The sequence below is a fragment of the Cucurbita moschata genome, unplaced genomic scaffold, assembly GCF_002738365.1.
Source record: "Cucurbita moschata cultivar Rifu unplaced genomic scaffold, Cmos_1.0 Cmo_Scf00036, whole genome shotgun sequence".
In the NCBI taxonomy this organism is placed as follows: Eukaryota; Viridiplantae; Streptophyta; class Magnoliopsida; order Cucurbitales; family Cucurbitaceae; genus Cucurbita; species Cucurbita moschata.
Genome location: NW_019268552.1, coordinates 257,030 through 284,520, shown reverse-complemented (window position 1 = coordinate 284,520; position 27,491 = coordinate 257,030). Strand labels below are relative to the sequence as shown.

Here is a 27,491-nt window from a genome sequence, read left to right as displayed (position 1 = left end):
TTAGTTCAGAAAATTTTGAAGCTTGTGTAGGATGTTTTCTAATCCATAAAGTCAAATGGGTTTATCTTAAAAGTCGTTTTAAGTTTTATATTTAGATTCCTTGTTCGTTTGTGGTGGATGAAATTACTATTAACTTTTTTTAACACCAGGTTTGTTTAAGTTGAGAATGGGATCAAATTCTCACGTTGATTAAGAAAGAAAAAAATTGTGAGTTTATCGTGAGATGTTTTGAGTTAAATTAAAAGTAAAGACATATGAGCTTATGTCCGAAAATATTGACACTGTATCATTATGCAGATTTATAGAGTATTATTTTCCTTGACAATATGAGTATAGCTAATAATCTTTTAATTTTTAAGAATTAAGTTTATGAATTTTTTTGTTTTTTTATTGATTATTTTTATTATTTTTAAAATCCAATCCAAAATTTAAAAACTAGAAGAAAAAAAATAATAGAAAATCTACCAAGAGTTTAAATATTTTTTTTAAGAGGTGTATACAATTTTCTAAAATAGAAAAAAGTTATTATCCAACCCAACTTTAGTGATTAATATTTTTTAAAAAAATGGTTAAGTTTTGGTTCTGATATATTTTTAAAATTCATGATTTTCGATTAAAGTTTTATTAGTCTATGTTTAGTAGATTAATTAATTTTATAAAAATTAAGAAAACTATTGGAGATTAAATTTAAGAAATAAATTTATAATTTAATAATTAAAAAAAGAAGAAGACAACTACAGTATCACAATTAATAATTAAGCAACTTGTTTGGATACTTCCAAATTCCAATCCAATCCAACATATATTAAACTTGTATTAAAATCTAAAACTAAAAAATTAAATTAAATTAAATTAAAAAAAAAAAAAAAAAAAAAAAAAAAAAAAAGGTACAAGATGAACAAAATTGACAGCCTGTCTTCCATATGAATTTAACAAAATCCCATACTCTTCTTTGGCTGCCTTGCTACTTTGGACAACAAGCTCATTGGCAAAAATAAATAAATAAATGATAAATTACTAAATAATAATAATAATAACAATAATAAGAATAAGAATAATACTCTTGACTCAGCGGTGAGCTCACACCATACCTCACCTATTTTACAGTTATAACAGTTAATGTCTTATTCGAAGGCCAGGGGCGTAACAGTCAATGTCGCCAAAATAGGGACTCAAATCTTAGGGGTATAACTGTCATTTTGACAATAATTCGTAACGGTCGGTGCTTTGAACTGTGCTTGAGTTCTAAGCTTCAAAATCTCTGCTTTAGCCTTCAAAGTTCTCTCTCCTAAACAAACCTCTTTTGGAAATTCCGTTGAGAAGACAGAAAAAAAAAAGAAAAAAAAAAAGCTTTGGAGCAGAGCAACAATGGCGGGGATTTATGCAGCTGTGGCATTGGAAGACTGCCCTCTGTCGGTCTCGAAGTGCTCCTCAAAGCAGGACAAGCGTCTCATTCTCATTGGTAACCTTACTCTGACTCTTTATTTTTATGCTCTTATACTTAAGATTTCTGCCTTCACATCACTTACTATGAGTCAAATTTGTGATAATCTTGAGGAGTTAATGTGAGATCCCACATCGATTAGGGAGGAGAACGAAAAACCTTTATATGGGTATGGAAACCTCTCCCTAATAAACACGTTTTAAAAACTTTGAAGGGAAGGCTGGAAGGAAAAATCCAAAGAGGACAATATCTGCTAGCAGTGGACTTGAGCTGTTACAAATGATATTAGAGTTAGGCACCTTCTTTTTCTTTCTTTCTCCGATTTCATTTTCCTGATGAGGGGTAATAAGAATTGTGGGTAATATGCCATGAGGGTAATACACATGGTATATTACACACAATCTCTTGGAACTCGAAAAAGAGGATGTAATAAGAATTGTGGGTAATATGCCATGAGGGTAATACACATTGTTTATTACACACAATATCTTGGAACTCGAAAAAGAGGATACGGCATACCGAAGGTGCCCGACTCCAAAAGCATGATCCTATCACCCGAACTCCAATGCAAGGAAGGTGAGATGGACATTGGAGAATGGGTAGTTGAACTCCAATTCAAGGTGAGGTGAGATGGCCATTGGAGGACAGTGTAAGGAGTAAGACATTCTAGGGTAAGATGAGTAGTACTTTTTTCAAGGAGTATGTGTTCTGAAAGAGGAGTACTTTTTTCAAGGAGTATGTGTTCTGAACGGTGTGCTAACAAGGACACTAGGCCTCGAAAGGGGGTGGATTGTGAGATCTAACATCAGTTGGAGAGAGGAACGAAGCATTGAACGTGAAAACCTCTCTCTAACATACGCGTTTTAAAAATCTTGAGGGAAAACATGGAAGAAAAAGCTCAAAGAAAATAATATCCGCTAGCGGGAGACTTTGTAATGATTGGGTCACATTGAAAAATGGTGAAAGATATTTTGGCGCCAAATTCAAAAGATATTGCATCAGGATTCAACAGAAAAAACCGTCATTCTCCGAGTTGCATTCAAGGAAGAGCAAACAGCGCCAAAAATGTCAAATTTTGATATCAAATTCAAAACCCCATTTCCCATGTTCTTCTTGTTCTTCATCTTCTTCTTCTTTCTTGCAAGACTCAGAGAATTACAGAGACAATGAAACATTCCGCCATGGCCAGGCCAAGAACAAGCAGAGCCTCCTTCTCAACTCCAAACCCACCACCATTCTTTGATTTGCTCTCACTAACCATTCTCACTTCCATCTTCTCCCCCAAGAAACTCCCAAGAACTCTAAACCCTTATCTCTCTCTCTTCTTTCTCTCTCTACTTACTTCTCTCGCTTTCTTGGCAATCTCCACTGTCAATTTCCTTCATTCCTCGCCATTTTATGCAGACCCCTGTTCTACCAAATCCTCAATTTCCTTCCCTTTAATGTCGTCCTCTTCTCAGTCTCGTCTTCTCCTGTCTCTGCTTTCTCCGGTGGCTTCTTCAACCCACCAGAACTCGCCGAAGTTGTCGACCAGTGCGATGGTGCCGTTGCCGGTCCACGTAGTGGCTTCAAATCTCTCCGATGAAGAAACAGAGTTTTGGAAACAGCCGGATGGGGAGGGCTATAGGCCTTGTCTTGATTTCAGTTTGGAATACAGGAAGGAATCTGCCAAGATCTCTAAAGAGAAGAGGAGATTCTTGATGGTGATGGTTTCCGGTGGATTGAATCAGCAGAGGAACCAAATTGCTGATGCTGTTGTGATTGCTAGGATTCTTAAGGCTGCTTTGGTCGTCCCTGTTTTGAAGGTCAATCTCATATGGAGAGATGACAGGTAAATGACATTTCCTTTCTTCTCCTTTTCATTTCTTTCTCCTTTTTGGGTGTTTTTAGAAGTGGGGTTTTGCTACTTCTGCAGTAAATTCTCCGACATTTTCGATGTCGAACATTTCAAGAACACGTTACGAGCCGATGTTCGAGTCGTGTCTTCTCTTCCGTTCAAGCATTTCAAGCTAAAAGAGACCAAGATTCCTCATGATGCTTCTCCTCATTGGATTCGTGCAAGATTTGGAACCCAAGTGAGAAGCTCTTCCAACATGTTTGCAGAACATTTTTCAGATGATGACCTCAAATTGTTGAGATTTTTCTGTTTTTCTTGTAGCTCAATCAAGAAGGGCTTCTTATACTAAATGGGCTTGACTCTAAGCTCTCAAAAAATCTTCCCTTTGACCTGCAGAAGCTCAAATGTAAGGTAAATCAAGGAGGGTTTGAATTTATGAGTTGATATTTGAGTGAATGCTTCATATTTACTTAACTTTTCCCTTCACTTCTATGGACAGGTTGCATTCCATGCACTAATCTTTGCAGCTCCAATTCAGGAGCTGGGAAACCAGCTAACAAGGAGAATGTGGATTGAAGGACCATATATAGCCATCCATCTCCGTTTAGAGAAGGATGTTTGGGTTAGATCTGGTTGCCATACCGGTTTGGGTTCGGATTATGACACCGTCGTTGCCAAATTTCGGAATTTGCAACCGGAGTATCTTACGGGAAGGATAAACATGAGTCACATTCAGCGACGACGTGCTGGATTATGCCCTTTAAATGCCCTGGAAATTGCAAGGTAAAACAATGAAACTGAGATTTGAGAACTTTGAATAAGAAGAGAAGAGAAGAAAGCTTACTTTTTGGTGATGATAATAGGCTCCTCAAGGCTCTTGGAGCACCAAAACAAGCGAGGATTTACACTGCAGGAGGAGAGCCATTTGGAGGAAAGAAGGCTCTGCAACCACTCATTGCAGAATTCCCAAATATAGTAACAAAGTACACACTGGCAAGAGAAAGAGAGCTTTCACCTTTTATCAACAAGTCATCTGCTATGGCTGCCATTGATTACATTGTGTCCTTGAGCAGTGACGTCTTCGTGCCGTCCCATGGCGGGAACATGGGTCGAGCTATGCAGGTAATTTGTCTCGAACTTCTTTGTGCTTTCCCTTCAATGCTCCTCTTTGACATGGCTTTTGTTTTGGCACCAGGGGCATCGTGCCTATGTCGGGCATAGAAAATACATAAAACCAAACAAACGAGCAATGCTCGATTACTTTGATGATGCATCCATTTCTGAAACAGAGCTTGGAATCATTGTGAGGAAGGTGCACAGACGATCTCAGGGTCAGCCTGAGCCAAGGACCAAGAGGAAAGATCTTGATGTTGTTGCATATCCCGTGCCAGAATGTATGTGCAAACGTAACACTGATTCTGTTTAGATAGAAACTTTTCAAAACTATTACAATTCAGAAGCTTGAACGGGAAAGTGCCTTTTACTTCGATGATGATCTTGGAGTTCTTGTTCTCCAAAAAAAAAGTTAGAACTCACAAATACAAATTGAAATAATATTGAACTCATATAAGTTGAGATGCCCCAACTTTCCAGTAACTATGTATAAAAATGAAGGGGCTAAACTAAAACAAAATGGGTAGAATACTCAAATACTTATGACCACTAGTAATATGGAAAAATAAAATATGTTACATTGGGGCCCTAAAGTAGTACGTGCTTGAACTGCTACCAATGGAATCATTCCTACTTTGCAGGTCAGAAGTCGAAAAATAATGGAGCCTGCGTATCCACAAGCATTCAGGTATTTACCCCGAGCCTCCCGTATAAAAATCATGATTTGGTTCAAAATTCAGTGCATTGGTGAGATAAGTAACTCTTCTTGTACTCACCAATTTCCCACACTATCTGCTGACTGAATAGATCATAACATGAACTACCTTTATGCTTCTTCAATAACCAAGTAACTCCTACCTCTGCTTACTTTCGATTTCTCGATGGGACTTCCTTCTGCTTTTTTTGTTTTCTTTGTCTATGGTCTTGCTACCTTTCCTCTTTCCGCCTTCACCGTCTTCTTTAAATGCCTTTTTTCTCTTCTGAGGAACGTGTTCCTCCTCGTTGACAGTTTGAGTAACCTCTGTTTCCTGTTGGATCTCTACTGCAGAGTGTGTTACATCTGCTCAGACAAATGTAAATGAGATAATGAATAAATAGATTGAGCACATTAGTTTGATGGTACCACTGGGGGATAAGGGTGGACAACTTATCTAACCTTCTTCAACAAAATGAGAATCAAAGACAACACCAGTAAGATGTTGCTTTAGGAATACCTGCACATAAATGAACAAATATGAATATGGTATATTGTCCCAGCTTACATTAATGCATCAAATGCTATTTTTTCCCCTTTCTTGTACTAAAAATATACAAGTCGCATTATTAAATATTCTTGTGAACTTTTAACCAAGCAATGTTGAGAGATTTATAAACAGCTTTGAGTCACTAAATGCAATCACATTAATGGTGAAAATTAGTCCATACAATTGACATTATCTTTTTCAAACATGTTCATTCTGGTACAGTATGACAAACTTTTCTTGAACACCGTTATTTTCTGAATGATGAATCTAAACAACCAATTTTTACTAGAACTGTGAAAACTTACCGCAGACAGAAGTTGCCTTGTCTTTATATCCCAGAAGCGCACATAACTATCGAGTCCTGGAAAAAGATTTCAACATCACCATAAGTAGATATATTGACAGGTAAACAATTACATTGATGAATGTGATGGGGAAGAAAAACTCCCAAAAACACCAAGAGGTTTTACTACAATAGAGATTTCAACATCACCACATAAATTTAGTGATAAAAATGCAACTTTTTAACATAAAAGGTGAGTATGGCTTGGTATGCAGAGAGGATTCTTCCATGGATGTTTCAAAGCATGTAAAAATACAAGATTTTCACATGTAGAAGCAGACAGAGAAGTGCTAAATAATTGTCATATTGGAAAATATATCCCACCACATGATGCTATGACTGAGAATTCCGGGTGCCTGGCGATGGATCTTATGCTGCCAGAACATTTCCCCAAGAAGCAACCCAATAGCTTTCCTGTGAGAAACAAGTCAAGCAAATAAAATATTGCCATAATAAAAACTTCAATCAACTGCTACTTACAAGTATCATAGAGGTAACGGTGCAACATAATCTATAAAAACTCATGACTATCAGGGAACAATCAAATAGATCCCAACAGACATTGAGAAGAAGAAGATGAATTTTAGACTAAACGTGAAATAAAAGGTGAATACTACTGGGAATTGCAGGTCAATAGAAAAAATATTTTTTTTTTTTTTTTTTTTTTTTGTTCCTTTCTAAAAAAGATAGGTGTAAGTCAAGACTGCAGTTCTCTGTTTGGATGAAGCAGGATCCATACAAAAATGCTGGAGAAAATTGTAACCCCTCTGCATCTTCTTATTGCCTCATCATTATAAAGAAACAGGTAAAAAAGGTGACGTCTGTAAACTAATTCAAGGTATTGAAGTGATCATGCAACAGTAATATGGTAAAAGCTCATAAAGTCAATCCCAGCATACAGGAGTTCAAATCAGTACAGGGACCAAACATTGTGTGAAATTGTAAGGCAGCATACCCAAACTTCCCAAGTCATAATTCATAAAGTCTACAACCTCACATCTTTGTGCATTTTCAGCTGAAATAATCAAGGCACCATGATGGTATCCCCTATTAAAACAACCCAACTTCTCAAGATAAAAGATAGGAGGAACCCACATAAGTCAAGAAATAAACTTTCCGAAATGTGTGAAAGATATAGAAACCCCAGATTATTAAATCAGAAAGATCTAGTACATAAAAAATTTTACCATTGCGAATATCGAAAGATGCAAGATCACCAGATGCATTCCCCACAAATATTGTGTTACCATCTACATCTTCTGCCAAGGCTTTAATAGGAGTCTCTCCAAAATCAAATGAGATGACAGGTCTCTTCTGAGCAGAGATGTCATACAGTCGAACCTAAATTGGTTAATCACCCACCCCATTAAAAATCAGTGATATGATTCATACATCAAAATAAGCGGTTTATATCTATATCATAATGGATATAAAATTTAAAATAAAGAGGACAAAGATACATTGTACAAGAGCTGTAGTGCTTTTGCCTATAATCAGATATCAACAATTCTCTTAAAGGCTCAAAATAAAGCATTGATTATATTTGAAATAGAAATCAATACCATATCAGACACTATCTGTGCAATTAATTTATACGCTCTTTCCCTGAAATTGTCTCTACATCTCCATTCTCCTTTGTAATATGTTTCCGATTCGGTAACTTGTATAACCATGAGAAACTGATATGAATTACCTGATGGCTGTTGGTACCAGCTGCAAACTTACGGTGGTCATCTTTACTAAGAAATGTTGCTGATGTGAACCAAGTTGGTGTGAAGATACCAAGGCTGTTCTTCTTCGGCTGTATAAAATCAAAATGTTTCGAAAGGATATCAAAAAATACTCTAGAAATATGTAGGCTGCTTTGTACAAATGTGCAGAGAAGAATGAGGAAGTATACTGCTTTTGCTGTCCAAATCTTAGTACACTGTTCTAGATTCCACATATTAACTTCAACACCCTTCCTGAGCATATAAAATGGTCAAGGTTGTTAATGCCAATAAAAGAATAACACAAAAATTCAAACATGATCCCAACTCACCCTCCAAACAACGCGTGGGTTTCACTTCCGTCAACTTTAGAACACATAACATCACCCGAACTACATATTTTCCACGTTTGTGCAAGATTGGTAGAGGTATCTTCTGAAGATGAACTAGAAAATTCAATCGTCCTCATGCTTGCATTTCCTTTTGTTGTGCATGAAAGCAAGGTGCAACGCCTAAAAGTAAATAACCAAACCAAGAGGAATTTCATCATAAATGCCTTGGGGAAGCAGCCAGATAGTTTAAGAAAAATATCTTTTCATTTTTCATCGTTAACAAAAGGATGGTAACCTTTGCACTTCTATCACATTAACAAGCTCATGAATTATAAATTGATACATAACCTAGATGCCAACTCCGATTCATCTTTTGAAAGTAAATGCATTCCAACAATAGCTTCATCTTTTGGTGGAGGCGAAGTATCAGTATTGTCCGAAATTGCAACGTGAAGATTGCCATTCAAAGGATTAAGAACTTCAATCTACAGCATACAACAAAAACATGATTATGCAAAGAGTACACTGATATGTTTAAAATCAAATAAATGTGTGCAGGATTCACATTACTGGAAATCTAAACAACTTACCAACCCATTTTTTCGAGCAACAGCTAGTAACTGCAATTAAAAAAGAAAAGGATGTGATTAGGTGCACTAAGAATGATGTAGCGTTTGAATGGTTAAATGAGAAGTGAAAGACATAATCTGGCAACCAGAAGATCAACCCAGTAGAGGTCGGTATAACCCTCACTAATCAATGAAGATTAACATATATCAAAAGAGACAACACTCACAGCCTAGATGGATAACACAAAATATTGTAAATCAAGAACTTCCAATGACAATCAAAACGACATTTTAACGTAAGCTTATCAGTAAAAAACTGAAAGCAAGTGAAGCATACTAATATTAATTCTAAATACTAGTCACATTCATAGACCCAACTCATCAAATTTCCAGCTCAATTATAAAAGACGAATCCATAACAATGACAAGCAAAATTACAACACTTAGTGAGCAACAAACAACCCCATACAGACTTTGTACAAGAGAATATGATAACAGTTGGCGGTTAAAAAAAGCGGCAAGAAAGAAACCTACAGGGTCGAATTTTCGATCAACAAGAGAAGCTGCAAGCACAGATTTGGAGAAATCAGGTTCCCCCCACCTCTCAACCACTTTCGGAATCTCTCCTTCCTTGCCCCGAGCTTCGATGACTGTACAATGGCAGAACAACAAACTTAGAAGAAAATCAAGAGAAAAATAGTGAAGTAGCTGCCATTATTACCTTTGATTAGACCAAGCACATCGAACATCAAGGCACGAAGCGGAGGACAGCCGGGGCAATCGACCTTCGTGGTACGAGGCATATCGAACACCAGCTGAGAGTGCGCGATTGAGACAGTTCCCGCGCGCAGTTTCGTTGAACTGATAAACCCTACCGAAGCAATTCCAGGGTTTAACGTTCAAAGGAAACAATTTCCTCGGTCGGGTTTTTTTTAACTCGAACCGAATAGATTATCATCGAACCGGTGCCAAATATTGAACCGGCTTGTTCAGTTATTTCTTAACAAATGATAAATTATCCATTAAAGTTGGAAACTTTACCATTAGAATAATTCTATTAATTATAATACTATAAGTGAATCAATTTATACCATATTATTTTAAAACTTTCTATATTAATAAAAGTAGCTATGTTTATTAATATTAGTAAATTATTTTTATTTTTCTCAAACTTATTTAAAAAAACCACGTCATTAATTTTTCTTGGCACATTATATAGATGGCGGTTGGATTATTTAGGTCTCCAGCCAACGACTCCTTCACTGTCAAAATAATTTAGTATTTTATATTTTGCAAATATTAAATAATAAACCGTTATAATATATATGACAATAATATAAAAATATTTTAATTTCTTCTTCAATTTTGATTTTTTTCCATGTGGAATATAAATGAAAATATATGAAAATGCTTTAAAATTATTTTAAAAAACTACATAAAAAAATCTATAATTTTTAAATAAAATGAAAAGTTTACTTATCATATCTTTTTAATATATTTATATGAAAAATTTTGTTAAGGATCGTTGTGAATGGGTCCCACATTAACTAATTTAGAGAATGATCGTGGTTTTATAAGTAAAGGAATACATCCATTGGTATCAGTGTTTTTGGGAAGCCCAAAAAAGGCCATGAGAGCTTATGCCAATATCATACCATTGTCGAGACCCATGATCTCTAACATGGTATCAAAGTCATGCCTTAAACTTAGTCATGACAATAAAATCCTCAAATATCAAACAAATTAACTAAGTGTCAAACAAAAGGTGTACTTTGTTTGAGGGCTCCAGAGCAAGGAGTCAAGCCTCGATTAAGAGGAGGTTGTTCGAGAGCTCCATAAACTTCGGGGGAGACTTATAGTATACTTTGTTCGAGGGGGAGATTGTTGGGAGTGAGTCCCACATTAGCTAATTTAGAGAATGACCGTAGGTTTATAAGTAATTAAATATATCTCCATTGGTATGAGAAGCAAAGCCATGAGAGCTGAACAATATCATACTGTGGAGATCTGTGATTAACAAAATTTGGGACAATATCATACTATTGTGGAGATCTGTGATTAACAAAATTTGGGACAATATCATACCATTGTGGAGATCTGTGATTAACAAAATTTGGGACAATATCATACCATTGTAGAGATCTGTGATTCCTTATCTCCATTGGTATGAGAAGCAAAGGCATACTGTGGAGATTTGTGATTAACAAAATTTGGGAAAATATCATATCATTGTAGAGATCTATGATTCCTAACAAAATTGGTAGCATACTACATTTTTATCGATATCTATACTGATAATTATTTATTTGAAAAGATAGGTAATATTAATTTAGAGTATATATTAAAGAAGTATGGGATAAGACAGGAAAGGAATTTAAATTTATACTATAATTTGACTGAATTTGAAATTTAAATGATTTTACACATTTTTCTTTTTAAAAGCGCAATTTAATAAAAGAAAATAAAAGAAAATTTTGACTTTCAAACTTGGAAGTTTGTTAGCCGACTTGAAACGTGGTTGGTTTTTAAAAAGAGCAATAAACCTTTTTCAATAAATACTTCAAAATCTGTTTTGGAATTTCCTATTGGTTGATTGTGCAATTTATTATTATTTTAATCTTGTAAAGTTGTTTTTGTTTTTTTAATCGGTTTGAATATTCAATCCAAAACATTCTCAACTAATTTGAATAAAATAAGTTGGATCAGCGTCCGCGTGCTCGATCGCGCATCACTTTCTTCGAGTCCACTTCCATGGCAGATCGGAATCCCAGCTTAAACGCCGCCCATTTCGTTGATCATCGAAGCGGTTTCTGTCCTCAGACGAAGATTTTCCATAGCCTCCGACCACCTCTCTTAATTCCGCCATTATCTCAGCCTCTCTCCGTTACCGAACACGCCCTTTCTCTCCTTCAATCGTCCCCTCCTCCTTCAAATGCTGCCGTTCTCGTCGACTCCAACTCTGGTGTGCATCTCTCCTATGCCATTTTCCTCCGTCAAATACGAACACTCGCCTCTAATCTTAAAGCGTTAACCTCACTCTCCAATGGCCAAGTGGCTTTTATTCTCGCACCGACTTCTTTGGAAGTCCCTGTGTTGTATTTTGCTCTGTTATCTCTCGGTGTTGTTATCTCTCCGGCTAATCCGATTGGTTCCGATTCGGAGATTTCTCATCAGATTCGACTCAGTAAACCGGTTATTGCCTTCGCTACATCCTCGACGGCGTCCAAGCTCCCCAAGCTTCAACTCGGCACCGTCCTGATTGATTCTCCTGCGTTTCTCTCCATGATGACCGAAATCAATAGATCTGATGGTCTTGCCGACGTCAAAGTCGATCAATCCGACTCGGCGGCGATCCTGTACTCGTCAGGAACGACAGGACGAGTGAAAGGCGTGTTACTGAGTCATCGAAACCTTATTGTGGTGAACTCTAGTCCTAATCCTCTTCTATCTGAGGTCAACAACGGAGAGACGGAGCCACGTCAGGTGTCTCTGTGTCTGTTGCCTCTGTTCCATGTTTTCGGATTCGTCATGTTGCTTCGAGCGATTTCACGAGGAGAAACATTGGTTCTGATGCAAAAATTCGACTTCGTGGAGATGCTATCAGCAGTAGAGAAGTTTAGAGTTACGTACATCCCAGTTTCTCCGCCGCTAGTGGTGGCGATGGCCAAGTCGGAACTGGTGGCGAAATACGATCTCAGTTCTCTTCAAGTTTTGGGGTGCGGCGGCGCTCCTCTTGGGAAAGAAGTCATCGAGAAATTCCATCAGAAATTGCCCAAAGTTGAAATTATCCAGGTTCGTAAGAAATTCGTTCACTGTTTTTGCTCAATGATTTGTGTACAATAGACCTCGTTTCTTCTTCCCTTCATACGAATCTGATGAACTCTCCGTCCTATTTGTTGCCAAATCCGAATCTGTTCCTTCACTGACTTTTTTTTTTTTTTGAGTTTGTTGGATTGAAATGTTAAATTAAAACGGAAGTGATTTTTATTGTTTAACCATAAATTAAAAATTAAGAACTAATCTCAAGGTTAATCGATGAACTGAAATAGAATTTGAAAAACACAATCAAAATGATAGTAGTCCATATTCTTTGAAACTCAAACATACAAGTGTGTATTGTATTTTATGAACACTGTTGTTATAGACTTTACTAAACAAAAAATAGATTTGTTAAAAGTATTGGTAATAAGAATGAATAGCTAAAGTTGACTTAAATCTCATTAATGTTCTTGTGGGGACTGATGAAAGTTGTTCCATTTATTGTACCCTGTTTATTTATACCCATAATTAATTTTTCTTCCTGTTCATAGCATTACACGTTTCTCAATCCTGAGGGCCGCATTGTTTTGTTTTGTTGACTAGGGATATGGGTTGACAGAGAGTACAGCGGGGGCAGCAAGAAGTATGGGGCCCGAGGAAAGCAGCAACACGAAGTCAGTAGGCCGCCTATCTGAAAATATGGAAGCCATGATTGTGGATCCTGATTCTGGAGAGGCCTTGCCTCCTGGCCATAGAGGAGAGCTTTGGCTGCGAGGTCCAGGAATCATGAAAGGTTAGCAATCTTCTGTTCATCATCATCAAAAACACACGATCTTGCGCATTAATATGATATTGTCCACTTTGAGCATAAAAGCTTTATTTTGACTTTTTCAAAAGGTCTCGTATTAATGGAAATATTGTTTTTTAATCATCCATCCATGATCTTCCTCTTAATTAGCTTATATGGGACTACTCCTCTTAATAATTTTCAACAATCGTCCTCTCGAACAAAGTATACCATAGAGCCTCCCCTGAGTCCTCCTTCTTTAGAGCTCTCGAACAGTCTCCTCTTAATCGAGGCTCAACTCCTTCTCTGAAGTCCTCATACAAAATACACCATTTATTCGACACTTGAGTCACCTTGGACTATACCTTCGAATCTCACAACTTTTTTTGTTCAACACTTAGAATTCTATTGACATGACTAAGCTAAGAGCAAGACTCTGATACCATGTTAGGAACCACGACCCTATATTGTCCACTTTAGGTATAGGCTCTCATAGTTTTGTTTTTTTTTAGTTTCTCCAAAAGGTCTAGTAGCGAGAAATTGTTCTTTACTTATAGACTCATGATTTTTCCCGTAATTAGTCGATGTGGGACTATTCCTCTTAATAATTTTCAACAAGAAACGGAGTATGTGGACTCCAATTTAATATGAGTTAATAGGAGAAAATGGCAGTGCGTACATTTAAACATGGGAGTCCCATTTGAATTCCATGTTGAGTTTTTGTTGATTCCATCATGAATCATTGAGCATGCATCCTTGGAGTCCCATTTGAATTCCATGTTGAGTTTTTGTTGATTCCATCATGAATCATTGAGCATGCATCCTTGGCTTCCAACTCTTCAGATACATCAGGACAATGATTGAGAATTGTTTGATCATCTTTCTTCGCCTTATTATATGATGTTACTTATATACTAGACTTGTAACTACTATTTTAGACTCGATGCTCGTTCTATCTATGAAGTGGAGTATAACTCAATTAATTGAAGTACTATATTTTCAACTCATTGTTGAACTAAAAATAATATCCCGCCTCTATTTGCCTTGTGACATGAAGGTGATTTGTAAGGAATGCATTACACCCGAATATTGTTTGATAAACAGATCACCAAATATTGTTTGATTCAGGTTATGTAGGAGATGCCAAGGCAACTACCGAAACCCTGCATCCAGATGGATGGCTAAAGACTGGTGATCTTTGCTATTTTGATTCCGATGGATTCCTCTACATTGTTGACAGATTAAAAGAATTGATCAAGTACAAGGCTTATCAGGTGACTTCTTGTAATTTTTGACCGAATACGATTACAAATGTCAGTTGTCGTTATCGCGTTGTTGTTTTAGGTCCTATTTGAAATGACTTTCGAATCAAACCCACTCGTACGGGCTCCTTAGTAATTAAAAATCTTTTTGGTTTTGAACAAATTCCAGGTCCCACCTGCAGAATTGGAACATTTGCTTCAATCCAACCCTGAAATCATTGACGCTGCTGTGATACCGTATGCATCTGTCTGTTCTTAAACTTGTCAAGAATGAGCTCTCTGCTGCCTAATTTTGCTGATGAACTTGATTACTTCTGTTGAGCAGCTATCCCGATGAAGATGCTGGAGAGATTCCTATGGCTTACGTTGTTAGAAAGCCTGGAAGCAATATCACTGAGGCTCAAGTTATTGATTTCATTGCTAAACAGGCAAGCTTGAGATTGTCTGCTATTTCTCATGTCTTCTTCTTGCATTCAAGCTCACCATTTTCATCATCTTGCAGGTTGCACCGTACAAGAAAATTCGACGAGTTTCGTTTATCGACGCGATCCCGAAATCGCCTGCAGGGAAGATTCTGAGGAGGGAGCTGACCCAACATGCTCGCTCTCATGGTTCTAATAAGCTCTAAGGAAGATATGTTCCCATGAAAATGCACGTAGTTTTGCACCACAGAAACTTCAAAAATAAAATTTAAAATAAGATTTTAAAATTAAAAATAAAAAATCTTGTTTTTTATTTTTTAAATTTGACAAATAAATTCAAATGTTAGTTTATAAAAAGTAAGAAATAATTGTACTTGCATTTTCGTGTTAATGATTATTATTATTTTAAGGAAAAGGTGTTACTAATATTAAATATTTTAATTTTAGGGGCACAATTAATCAAAGATAAACATATAATTAATCAAATTAAACTAATAATATTTTATAAATGTACAATTTTAATCTTAAACTTCAACAAATGCCATTTAATTAAATAATAATAATAATAATAAAAGAATATATAATTAAGAATTCATAAATTTAACGGTTGATCCAAGACTTTTTGATAAATGATTTGTTGTTACTATTGATTCTTAATAAACATCATTTTTTACCTTCTTCGAGTCCACTTCCATGGCGGATCGGAATCCAAACTTCCAACGCCGCCCAATTCATTCATCTTCGACGCGGTTTCTGTCCTCAAACAAAGATTTCCCACTGCCTCCGACCACCACTCCCACTTCCAACAATATCTCAACCTCGCGCCCTTTCTCTCCTCCAATAATCCTCTCCCCTGCAAACGCCACCGTTCTCTGTCAAATTTGAATCCACTCGGCGTCCGCATCTCTCCAGTTAACCCTACTAGTTACCGATTGGAGATTGCTCACCAGGTGAACGTCTTAGCTCCCTAGATTCTCCGAAGTTTATCTCTATTATAACTGAAAATTTGATCGGATGGAGAAGGCGATGGTGTTGCCTGTCGAAATCAATCAATCCGATAAGCGATACCGTGATGTTGATGCAGAGATTCGGCTTCGAGTGGAGAAGTGGAGGGTCTCGTACATTTCAGTTCCTCCGCCGTTCGTGGTGGCGTTGGCTAATTCGGAGTTGGCGGCGAAGTACGTCCCAAGTTTTCTTCCAATTTAGGGTTGCGGCATTGCTGCTCTTGGGGAAGAAGGTCGAGAAATTCCATGAGAAGTTGCCCTAAATTATACCGGTCAGAGAACAAACATTCTCCATTTCCATAATTCCTTTCGGTTGCTAAATTCAAATCTGTTCTTAATTTGTTTATAGATTAAATCTTCTGTTCGGTTGATTTGGTATATGGATTGAAAGAGTGTACAGCAGTAACACAGGCGTTGGGGCGTGAGGAAAGCAAGAACACAATGCAGATCCTTGGTCGGAACTTCATCTGTTCACCTCAGTTATTATAAATTCAAATTCGCCGCCAAAAATCGAAGATCTACCACGTGGAGATGACCACAATCCGCCATATCATCTTCTTCAGTTACTCAACTGCAGTTCCCAATGTTGGCACGGAACTCAATAAATGGTGGATTGTTGTTATCTTTCTTGCGTCAGACGGGATTATCTTATCCTGCGTTGGAATACGCCATGAATGTCCATAACGATAATCCTCAACGATCCTATCCCACCCGGAAACTCCTAGAGAATTGTGCTGCATATAAATACACAGCACCTTGGCTCTACGAAGGCACCGAATAAGCTTTAATTGTAGGAGGAGGAGGAAGAGGAAGAAGAAGATGGGATCGCTGGGAATGTATTCTGAATCGGCAGTAAGGAAGAAAAGTAGCAGAGGCTACGATGTTCCAGAGGGAGTGGACATTCGGGGACGTTATGATGAAGAATTTGCCAGGATTCTCAGCAAGGAAGCCTTGCTGTTTGTCGCTGATTTACAGAGGACTTTCAGAAACCACATAAGGTATTCGATGGAATGCCGCAGAGAAGCCAAAAGGAGGTACAATGAAGGGGCGGTGCCGGGGTTTGATCCGGCGACCAAGTATATTAGGGAATCTGAGTGGACATGTGCACCAGTCCCCCCGGCAGTTGCTGATCGGAGGGTGGAGATCACCGGACCTGTGGAGCGGAAGATGATCATCAACGCACTCAATTCTGGAGCTAAAGTTTTCATGGTTCGTTCTCTTTCTTTTCTCTGCTCAAGATTTGATTTACATTTCTTAAGAGAATGCAATTTGATTAAAAAAAAATCAAAACAGGCGGACTTTGAAGATGCACTGTCACCAAACTGGGAGAATCTGATGAGAGGGCAAATTAATCTGAAGGATGCAGTAGATGGGACTATAAGCTTCCATGACAAAGCTAGAAACAAGGTTTATAAGCTGAACGATCAGACAGCCAAGCTCTTTGTTCGTCCTCGAGGTTGGCACTTGCCGGAGGCTCATATCTTCATCGACGGCGAGCCTGCCACCGGCTGTCTTGTGGACTTTGGGCTCTACTTCTTCCACAACCATGCCAATTTCCGGCGCTCTCAAGGTCAAGGTTCTGGCCCTTTCTTCTACCTTCCCAAAATGGAGCACTCCAGGTAACACATCATTTTAACTATCCAAATTGAACATGTTTTTCTAGAAATTGAGCTATGTTTGCAACGAGTCTCTTCTTTAGATGATAATGGTCTGATAAAGAATGAACACCCTTTAAAGAAAACCATGGTTAGAGAAAGTATAGATTCTATGGACCTGATCTTATCATCAAAGACTTAAAAGAAAATCACTTGAAAAGTCCGATTCAAGGGTTTTTTCAACTTGGGTCGTAATGGATTCAGTTCACCACATTCAAACAATATTACAAGCTGTTTAATATGTGGTCTGCAGGGAAGCAAAAATATGGAATAGTGTATTTGAGAGAGCAGAGAAGATGGCAGGGATAGAGAGGGGCAGCATCAGGGCCACTGTGCTGATTGAAACACTTCCAGCAGTGTTTCAAATGGATGAAATACTCTATGAGCTGAGGGATCATTCTGTGGGATTGAACTGTGGTAGATGGGATTACATATTCAGCTATGTCAAGACCTTCCAGGCTCACCCAGATCGCCTGTTACCCGACCGAGTCCAAGTCGGTATGGCACAACATTTCATGAGGAGTTATTCTGATCTCCTCATCAGGACTTGTCACAGGCGTGGTGTGCACGCCATGGGAGGCATGGTACGTACAATGCACAATATTTCATCACATTCAAAAGGAAAAGTTTTGACAGTAACATTTTACAGGCAGCTCAAATTCCAATTAGAGACGACCCAAAGGCAAATGAGATGGCACTTGAGCTAGTGAGGAAGGACAAATTGAGAGAGGCAAAGGCAGGGCATGATGGAACATGGGCAGCACATCCAGGACTAATCCCAGCATGTATGGAAGTCTTCACCAACAACATGGGAAACGCCCCAAATCAGATTCGATCTGCAAGACGAGACGATGCTGCAAACCTAACTGCAGACGACCTCTTGCAGCAACCGAGGGGTGTTCGTACATTGGAAGGGCTCCGGTTGAACACCCGAGTCGGAATTCAGTATCTAGCAGCATGGCTAACTGGGACAGGCTCGGTGCCTCTGTATAACCTGATGGAAGATGCAGCCACAGCTGAAATCAGCAGGGTTCAAAACTGGCAATGGCTGAAGTATGGAGTGGAATTGGATGGAGATGGGCTTGGAGTGAGTGTGAACAAGGAACTGTTCGGAAGAGTGGTGGAAGAAGAAATGGAAAGGATTGAAAGGGAAGTGGGGAAGGAGAAATTCAGGAAGGGAATGTACAAAGAGGCTTGCAAGATGTTCACAAGGCAATGCACAGCGCCAACCTTGGATGATTTTCTGACCTTGGATGCGTACAACCATATAGTCATACATCATCCCAGGGAGCTGTCCAGGCTCTGAAAACCGCACCAAATTGGCCTTCTTTCGACAGGTAAGAGTTCTTTTGCTTCCCTTCTCTTCTCTTCCTTGTTGCTGAGAATAACGTATTTGTATTGTAATTTAAGACTCTGTTTGTTTGTCCATTTCTTTTTCAAGCTGTTGTGTGGTTTATGTCAACAAATTCAGCAATTGCAAGCAAATTGGAACTCTCTATATGAACCTATATTTTGGCCGTTGCTTGTTTGACTCTCTTTACTGATTTCTATGTATATCATGTGCAAAATCTTTGATGGTTTTTGGGTTCAATTATCATTTAATGAACTATTTTTGGCTTACTTGAACTGGGCTCGAATACTATGAATTTGACCAAGTTTGTTCACATGATTTGTTGAACACAATTCATGATCATTATTTATTTATTATTATTATTTTTCTGAAAAATATGCCTCTTCCAGAGAAAGACTACAAGATACGCTAGTTTTTTTATTAAGACTCGTCAAAGATTACAATATAGCTGTAGAAATTACTGTACTGTTTGTTTTGAATTTATTGGGATCAAAAGTATTTATTGGGATCAAAAGTAAGTAGGGTGATCGAGAAAAAATGTATTATGTAGGAATTAATGCACGGTCTATTTTTTTTTTTTTTTTTTAAATGAAAACATTAGTGGTAGAATATTTAGAGTAGATGTTAGATAATTTATTTTAAAAATATTTAAATTTCTTCTTATATAGATTTACTAAAATATTTTGTATATTTATTTTAAAATATTTGAATTATCTAATAGTTTGGCCTAGTTACATTATCTAATATTTAAATTGATTTTTGATCAATTTTCCTAACACAATTGGAGCCTTTTAATTTTAATGTAGTAATATATAATAAAGTCGATTAAATAATAGTAATTAAAATGGAGGGAAAAAAATCTCCAATTAATAAATTAAATAGGTATATATATATATATATATACACCAAAATTTAAAATTAAAGTTGCATTTATTTATTGATTCTTTTGACAGCACATGCTTACTAGGAAATCCTACTTAGAAAAAGCAAAGGAAGTAGCTTTCATGATTAGGAAATGGGATATTTGAAGGCTTCAATTTGAGTTTATCTTTATTTAATTATGTTAAATCAATTTTATAAAATCACCTTCCCCTTCAGCCTTATCTTGAATTTATTAATAATTGTATTTATCATTTATATAAAAATAATTATATTCTTTTATAAATTTCAATACTACTACTAAACTTTATTTTAAATTAGGAATAATGTGACACTCTTTGAACCTAGTCGATGTGAGGTTTCATAATCTACCCCGAAGGGCATTCATTCTTTTGTGTTGGGATTTCACAATTCATCTCCCTTCAAGGTCCAGCGTCCTTGTTGACGCTCATTCTTCTCTCCAATCAATGTAGGATCTCACAATCCACCTCCTCTTTAGGATCCAACATTCTCGTTGACATACCACTCGCTGTCTACTCCCTTTGGGACACAACGTTCTCATTGGCACATCGTCCGGTGTCTAGCTCTAATACCATTTACAATGTCCTATTTGGGTTTTTCTTTTCGAGGTTTCTCTCAAGATTTTTAAAACGTGTCTATTAGTGAGAGGTTTTCACACCTTATAAAGAATGTTTCATTCTACTCTTCAACTGATGTGAGACAATTCACCCCCTCCGAGTCCCATCGTCACATTATTTTATCAAAAAAAATAATATTACAAATTAAAAAATATATAAGTATTTTTTAATAATTTAATGAATAAAAAAATAAAGGAGGACAAATAGATTCTCTCCATTTCTAGACAGGCTTGCACCTTCCAAAGAGGGTCTTTCACTTTCTCTCTCATCTGCCCTTATTCCAACGGTCTCCCTTCCCTGACCGAACCTCAGACAGGAACCTAATTTCAGACCAAAGCCCATTAATTTGGACCAAGATACCCTTCACTTGTGGGCCCCTTACCCCTAAGGTCCACGTGGCGAAGACCCACTTCCTTATGGACATCAAATTATTCAGAGACATACTTCTTTTGCAATCTTAATAAAAACTTTTTCTGCTACGTGGCCAATTTCTATTGGTCCATGTTGCGGCTATCACGTGGGCGATTCCGACAGCCGTACTTCAACCCATCATGCGTGGTGAATCGAGTTCGATGTTACTTTTTTCACATTTATTAAATAAAATAATTAAGAAAATTAGCGTATTTTAGGGATTAATTATATGGTTTAGTGGGCACTTTACTTATAATGGTATGCCACTTTTGGCCTAATGTCGCATTATTCTTACCATATTGTTTAAGGTTATTTATTTCATTATTATTTAATTTGGTTGTTTAACAATCATATTATAATTTTTAATATAAAGTAGCTTCCTTGAGTTAAATAATATATTGTTATTTAACAATAATAATAATTCATAGGATATTACAATAAAAAAAATAATTAAATATTTCATGTGGATCCATGAAAATAGTTTAGTCGGGTGTAATCGAAGATGCTAAATTTCTTTATTTAGCAACTTGAATAAATAATTAAGATTGACACGAAGCTTGTACGACAAGCTCGAGTACGAAGCATTTGTAAAGATGCCGTGTTTGATGCTATAGACGTTATATATAACGAGATGATTATAATAATCTTAGTTAAGGTCGTGGTCGATTTTTGACCTTAAACGACAAGTTTTATCAATTTTGACCAAAAACTGTTTATTTCATAAAATAAGAGTTCAAACAGTTTTTACTCTCATATTTTCAATTTCATTAATTTTTTTCACAGTTAAACTATTTTCTTTCCTTTTATTATTGACCCGGGCAGGATTTTACTGGGTCAATAAACTTTTAGAAAAATAACCAACTTTTTTCTCAATGAAGTACTCTCATTTTCGAATCGATCAACGTACTGATTCATCTCATTGTATTTGTCACCGAAATCTCTATCTAGTTTCTTCTGGTATCAGAGTCACCTTCATATATATTTCACTGTATTTGTGGGCGTTACTCAGCCCATCAACACGTTTTCTCCATTCTCACTCAATTTTTAACCAGACTCAAATTCCTCACCACCAAAGTTAGTAAAACTACCATAGTTGTTACCATCTTTACCGATTTTTCATATTTGTCGTCACTGATAACAACGTCAAAGGCAAGGGAGAAAATAGAAGTCTCTTTGTTTCTACGTGGGTCGCAAAAACCAAGTTGAACGACCGTGGTTACTTTAATTTTTTATTTTTGTTTTATTTTATTTTAACAATATAAGGGAATAATTTTTTTATAGGCTCCATTATTATTGATCCAACTATATATTAACTCTTAGCCCCCAACTTTAATTAATTAATTTATTTATTTAGTATGCAAAATAAATGCCTTTTTCGAACCACAATTCCATAAATATTTAAAAAACTTGGTAGTACTATGAAAAGATGGAGCGACATTGATTTGAGGGTAAAGTTAGGGAACCCTTTATCACTTTCTAATTAAGTTTGGGATCTTATCTCTTTTATAATACAATTTTTATTCAACTTTCACAAATATGCCCCTATTTTATTTTATTTATTAATACCATGTGATGTGCGTAAAAAAGACAATATTTGTAGCGGTGGATCTGAACCGTTACAAATGGTATCAAAACTAGATATCGGACGATGTGCCAGCCTTCTCGTTGTTCCCCGAAGGGGGTAGACACGAGACAATGTGCTAGTAAGAACGTTGGGTCTTAAAGGAAGGTGGATTTGGGGGCGGTCCCACATCGATCGGAGGAAAGAAAGAGTGCCAGCGATGACGCAGGGCCCCGAAGGGGAGTGGATTATGATGTCCCATATTAGTTGGGGAAGAGAACAAACCACCATTTATAAGGGTGTGAAAACCTTTCCCTAGCAGACGTGTTTTAAAGCCTTGAGAGGAAGCTCGAAAGAGAAAACTCAAAGAGGACAATATCTGCTAGCGTTGAATCTGTGCCGTTACATATCTATAGCTATATTTTAATTAATTAATAAAAATATTTAGAAACTATTAAAAGCCTATTAAACATAAACATACATATATATATATATATATAAATTTATCATTTAACTTAATAAGAAATATAAGAAGTTAATTATTGCATTAAGTTTCTTTTTTAAATTATATGAATTTAATGAAATTTTAATTTTTGTTAATATAAGGTTATTATTAGATTAGTATAGATGAGGATGACGTCAAATCATTCCATTATAATTATCCTCCATTAACGAAATAAAATTGAATTATGCAATGAACTAAAAATAAAGTAATAAATAAATTATGGAAGAGAACTTCACCATTTAACTATTAATTAAATAAAATAAGTTAATTATTGCCGTATTATACATGCCAAAATCCCATTAGTTGCAATAATTGCTAACCAATTATCCAACAAAAATGCAGATTAATATTATTTTTTATTTTCTTTTTAAAATATAAGACAAATTTTTAAAACTAAATTTTAAAATTTAAGAACGACCCAGTTACTAAAAAATTACTGTATCTCACGACTCCGTCGTTAAAAATTAGACGGTTACAAACTACTTTTTATAGTTTCAAATGTGAACGCTGTTATTTTTTATCTATTACTTAAAATTTGAGATTGCTATCTCCAGTAGAAGTCCGAGTCGTATCTCGATCTCGATGCGGTCGATCTTCCTCTTAGATCAACAATCGATTATTGTTATATTAATTAGGCGGAAAATAAAGTATTAACCTAATTGAATTTGTTTAATGCAATCAACTAAGCTTCTAGAACATCATCATCACTCAAACCAATCTCTTCCTACCTCTTTTCCCCCACAATTTTTAATTCACTTCTAGATATATAGAAATATAGATATTCATTGTGAACTTCTAGACTAAAATGGTCAATCTTAGCTGGATTCTTTTCCTTCTTCGTCTTTTTAATATTATTTATTAAAAAATTAGTCTAATATTATTTGTTCCCGAGTAGTTAGATCGATAGCATACAATATTATTTTAAGAATTTTGATTAAATAAATTTTATTATGTCAATTTGAACTTAGGTCAACTGCATTAATTGTCCATCTAGAGTCTCTATTATTTTTAAATTAAATTATATATATATATATTTTTTATTTTGATAATATAATATTATGAGATTGTCCAACAAATTGGTTAATAATTTATTTATAGTTTTGTCGAGCATAAATCAATAAATAAGATACCCAATATTAATGATTTAATCCTGTCATTTATTTATTTATATATATATATATATATTTATTTATTTATTTGTTAAAAAGTTAACCATTTTTATATTATAGGGAAAAATCATTTTTATTTAAAAAAATATTTATTATTTTTGTAATATACTTTCAATGTCATTTATAAAAACAATTTGAGTTAATAGATAACAAAAAAAAAAAGGTCAATTTGAGTCAAAATTTGGTAATTTTTGGATATTGGTAGTGGGAAATAAGGGGTATTTTGGTGAATTTGCACTTATTTAGTTTTTTTTATTTATTTTATTTTCCGAGGAACCAATCAATCTGATCTGAGGCCATCACATCAAAATATATGAAAGGATGACGGGGAAGTGGCATCCAACCGTCCACTTGGCAAAATATGATTCGCAGTTATTTACGGAAATCTCAAATCTCTTGGCCTCGTTAGTCGTTTCTATCCGCTTCCTATTGGTCCACGCGTTAACCCACCTTACCTCCCCCTCCCCCAAAATGTCCACCTCATCCCCTCGATTTTTGGTAACTAAATTAATTATAATTATTTGTAAATTATTAATGTCTTTTAGACTTTTTGCTTCACTAGATTTTGAAATTTAATACCAACCACCCAAAACAAAAAAATATTTACTTTCAAAAAAAAATTTAAAAAGACCCATTCATAATTTAAAATTATAAAGACGTCTGTGTAGCCTTGATAATGAAAAATAATTAGAATAGTCGAGCTGATGATTTGAAACAATGTTCAACTTCGAGTATTTGTACATAGTTTATTGTGTGTAGGTCAACCTCAAAGACTTGTACCAGCTCGAAAACTACGATTACTGTAATATGTTAAGTGGAATGAGAAATGCTCAAATGGGTAACGTTGGATTTTAAAGATCAACGAAGATATCCCATCACCCATCACCAAAAAACATTAAAAAAGTCAAAATTTAGTCGACAAACGCTTCGGTGATAAATAAAAGTATTAAAGAAGGTCGATAACAAAACTTTTCAAGAGAATGTTGATTGGCGCTACGCTCGTAATAAAATTATCGTCAATTAATGGATGATTTAATCTTACGCTCGTAATAAAATATCAATGGTTGGAATTCTTCCAATCATATTTTAATTTAATTTATTGATTTATAAACAATTTAAAATAAGAGAAAAAAGAATAAAATAAATTAGAGTTAAGAGACGAGACAGGGGATACGTGGATGGCTTTCGGCTTCTGTACCCTACACTTCTTGGTCTCTGATTGGTTGCCAGGTGGAGCCCAATCATAATCCGAGTTTGGTGGGCCCCACTCATGAGAAAATAAATAATAAAAATGAAAATAAAGAAAAGGAAAAAACGCCACGTTTCCTGTATGTCGCCCAATCGCGATCTGCGCTGTTGGAAGCTGCGGATTCAACGTGTCTGTACCGCTACGTGTCCCAATCGCCGCTTCTTATAAATCTCCGCTCTTTTCTTCTCCATTCTCCACACGCTCGTCGCAACGTTTTTGCTGCAAAATCAGCTTTCAATCTGAGCCGTTTGATTGTTTCTTAATGGACGGTAACGGGAGAGGAGGTTGCTGTATTGCCCGATATGTCGGTCCTTCCCACGACATGTCGAAAGTCGACCGTATAATGCTTAGGTTTCGCCCCATTGCGCCTAAACCGGCGCTTTCCTCCGGATCTGGTTCTGCGGATTCCACGCCGGAGAAACCTGAGGTTACCGGACGAACCGGTAGAGGGAAGAGGAAGTGCGGTAGGGAGACTGGAAGTAAGCGGTGCAATAATCGGAGGAAGAAGAGTGTAACAAACGACGGCGTTTTGGGTTCGGCAGTTACGACGACGACGTTGCCGCTTTTGCCGGAGATTCCGGGTTGTGTTAAGAGAGAAGGAAGAAACGTGCCGGTTTGGTTGAGTTTCGAGGGGGTGAGAGAGGAAGCGGGATTGGTGGTGGATCGGACGGCGGTTGCGACGGTGTCGGTGCCGCAGGCGGTGAGGATAGTGGCTTCGTCGGTGACGGTGGAGCACGTGGCGGAGATCACGTGGGGAGAAGGGGAGGAGTTGGGATGTACGGACGAGGAGAGGAGAAGGAATCTGGAGAGAGACACGTGTCCCGGGTTTATATCGGACGGTGGAGGGAAGGTGACGTGGACAAACGAAGCGTATAGGGAGATGGTGGGGGGTACGGTGGATGACGTGGTGAGGGTTTGGTTGGAGATGAAGGAGACGGCGGAGGAGTGGTGGCCGGCATTCACGTGTAGAGTTAAGGTTCAGTACCGGAGCCGGTGGGGAAAGGAGAGGAGCTCGTTGACGGCGCCGTGTGATGCATGGAGGATGGACGGCGGCGGGTTTGCTTGGAGGCTGGACGTCAAGGCGGCGCTCAGTCTCGGCTTCTGCCGATAATGAGCCGGTTCGGGTTGGTTTTTTATTGGGTGGTTGGTAAGAGAATTGTGAATAGAGAGGGCTTTGTTAGGGTTCAAGTTTTCAATGCATTGCCTATAATCGTCTTTTTCCTTTTCATGTAAATATTGGGTTTTCATTTTTTTTTCAGGTCAATATATTGATTTTTCAAAAAAAAAAATGTTGAAGATGAACATGAGGATGGTTGTGTAATTTACCACTCGTTAACGTTTTTGGATACTTGTCACTAACGGTACAAGTTCAAACACGTGTCAGTGACTACACAAGCTTAAATACTAGTACGTTTTCGTCACCAGCTATTCAAGCTTGAGTAACTAATACGTCTAATTGTACAAAGCTCGAGTACTATTCAAGCTTGAGTAACTAATACGCCATCGTAGCAAACTGTACAATGGTTGAGTACTATCATGCCCTTGTCATCACTAGCTTAAGTATCAATACGTCTTTGTCATCAAGCTATTCAAGTTTGAGTAACTAATATGCGTTCCTCATAAACTATACAAGCTCAAGTACTTGTACATTGAGTAATTGATAGGCCTTCGTAGTTAATTGTTGGGGCGGGTAAGTTAATGTATTATTAATTAATTTGTATTTTCAAATCTGTTTTTACATTTGGAAATAAAATAATTTTAATTTGATTTGACACATAAAACTAACCAATAAATTTAATTATTTCTCTTCTCCTACCTAACATGGAAGACAATGGAGGGTTATCCATTAAGTGGGCAGGTATAACTTTATATCTGTCTTATGATTAATTTTAAATTTTATTTATTTATTTCAACAAATTGGATTGAGCTTTTAAGTCCAATATTTAATAAAAATAAAAATTCCCACAATATCAGACCATAGGATATAACATAAACAATAGTCTTGAAGCATTATTTAATTTAATAAGCTTTTAAAACATTATTCAAATATTGAAGATTGGTATAAAAAAAAATATACTTATTTTCTCTAAAATTAATTAATGGCGAGATTCGTGGTTTGGGTCTTGTCATTGATTTGGTACTGTTTTTGTCTAAACTTTCCGTACATTGAACTCCACTTTCATTCACTAAAAAGATTCTTTTTTTTTTTTTTAATATTATTATTCTTCTTTTTTTTTTTTTAAAAAAA

General features: G+C 36.4%; 5 protein-coding genes across 10 annotated transcripts in view; 4 read left to right on the top strand and 1 right to left on the bottom strand.

The window, feature by feature from the left end:
- Positions 1-1,368: 1,368 nt before the first annotated feature.
- LOC111431381 (O-fucosyltransferase 37) lies at positions 1,369-4,753 on the top strand. The gene is made up of 7 exons (XM_023068004.1): positions 1,369-1,462; positions 2,849-3,275; positions 3,360-3,519; positions 3,603-3,692; positions 3,781-4,064; positions 4,145-4,403; positions 4,477-4,753. The coding sequence occupies exons 1-7, from the start codon at positions 1,369-1,371 to the stop codon at positions 4,705-4,707; spliced, it is 1,545 nt and encodes a 514-aa protein (XP_022923772.1). The 3' UTR covers positions 4,708-4,753.
- Positions 4,743-9,484, bottom strand: LOC111431283 (WD repeat-containing protein 74-like). Its single transcript, XM_023067865.1, has 12 exons — positions 9,313-9,484; positions 9,126-9,241; positions 8,613-8,642; positions 8,371-8,507; positions 8,023-8,202; positions 7,882-7,945; positions 7,675-7,782; positions 7,169-7,322; positions 6,306-6,395; positions 5,944-5,999; positions 5,551-5,608; positions 4,743-5,454 (listed from the first exon to the last, which is right to left on the bottom strand). The coding sequence occupies exons 1-12, from the start codon at positions 9,392-9,394 to the stop codon at positions 5,249-5,251; spliced, it is 1,281 nt and encodes a 426-aa protein (XP_022923633.1). The 5' UTR covers positions 9,395-9,484; the 3' UTR covers positions 4,743-5,248.
- A 1,757-nt stretch (positions 9,485-11,241) lies between these two features.
- LOC111431280 (4-coumarate--CoA ligase-like 9) lies at positions 11,242-15,147 on the top strand. Its single transcript, XM_023067860.1, has 6 exons — positions 11,242-12,383; positions 12,954-13,143; positions 14,266-14,411; positions 14,569-14,636; positions 14,725-14,827; positions 14,902-15,147. The coding sequence occupies exons 1-6, from the start codon at positions 11,343-11,345 to the stop codon at positions 15,025-15,027; spliced, it is 1,674 nt and encodes a 557-aa protein (XP_022923628.1). The 5' UTR covers positions 11,242-11,342; the 3' UTR covers positions 15,028-15,147.
- Positions 15,148-15,478: 331 nt separating this feature from the next.
- LOC111431278 (malate synthase, glyoxysomal) lies at positions 15,479-19,011 on the top strand. Of its 4 annotated transcripts, none has more exons than XM_023067859.1 (5): positions 15,479-15,771; positions 15,906-17,034; positions 17,119-17,444; positions 17,734-18,064; positions 18,130-19,011. In XM_023067859.1, exons 2-5 carry the CDS (start codon positions 16,645-16,647, stop codon positions 18,784-18,786), a joined length of 1,704 nt encoding a protein of 567 aa, XP_022923627.1. In that variant the 5' UTR covers positions 15,479-15,771; positions 15,906-16,644; the 3' UTR covers positions 18,787-19,011. The 4 variants fall into 4 exon arrangements, with proteins under 4 accessions (XP_022923627.1, XP_022923626.1, XP_022923625.1 ...); XM_023067858.1 differs by having other exon boundaries at positions 15,479-16,097; positions 16,217-17,034; XM_023067857.1 differs by having other exon boundaries at positions 15,479-16,097; positions 16,175-17,034.
- A 6,443-nt stretch (positions 19,012-25,454) lies between these two features.
- The window catches only part of LOC111431287, a 2,401-nt gene continuing 364 nt past the window's right edge, over positions 25,455-27,491 (top strand). The window contains exon 1 of one of the 3 annotated variants that reach the window (XM_023067870.1): positions 25,455-26,178. In XM_023067870.1, coding sequence (XP_022923638.1) covers positions 25,506-26,178 — 673 coding nt within the window. In that variant the 5' untranslated portion in view covers positions 25,455-25,505. Of the gene's footprint in view, positions 26,533-27,491 lie in introns of those variants that run through there. The other 2 variants (XM_023067871.1, XM_023067869.1) reach the window with 2 other exon arrangements.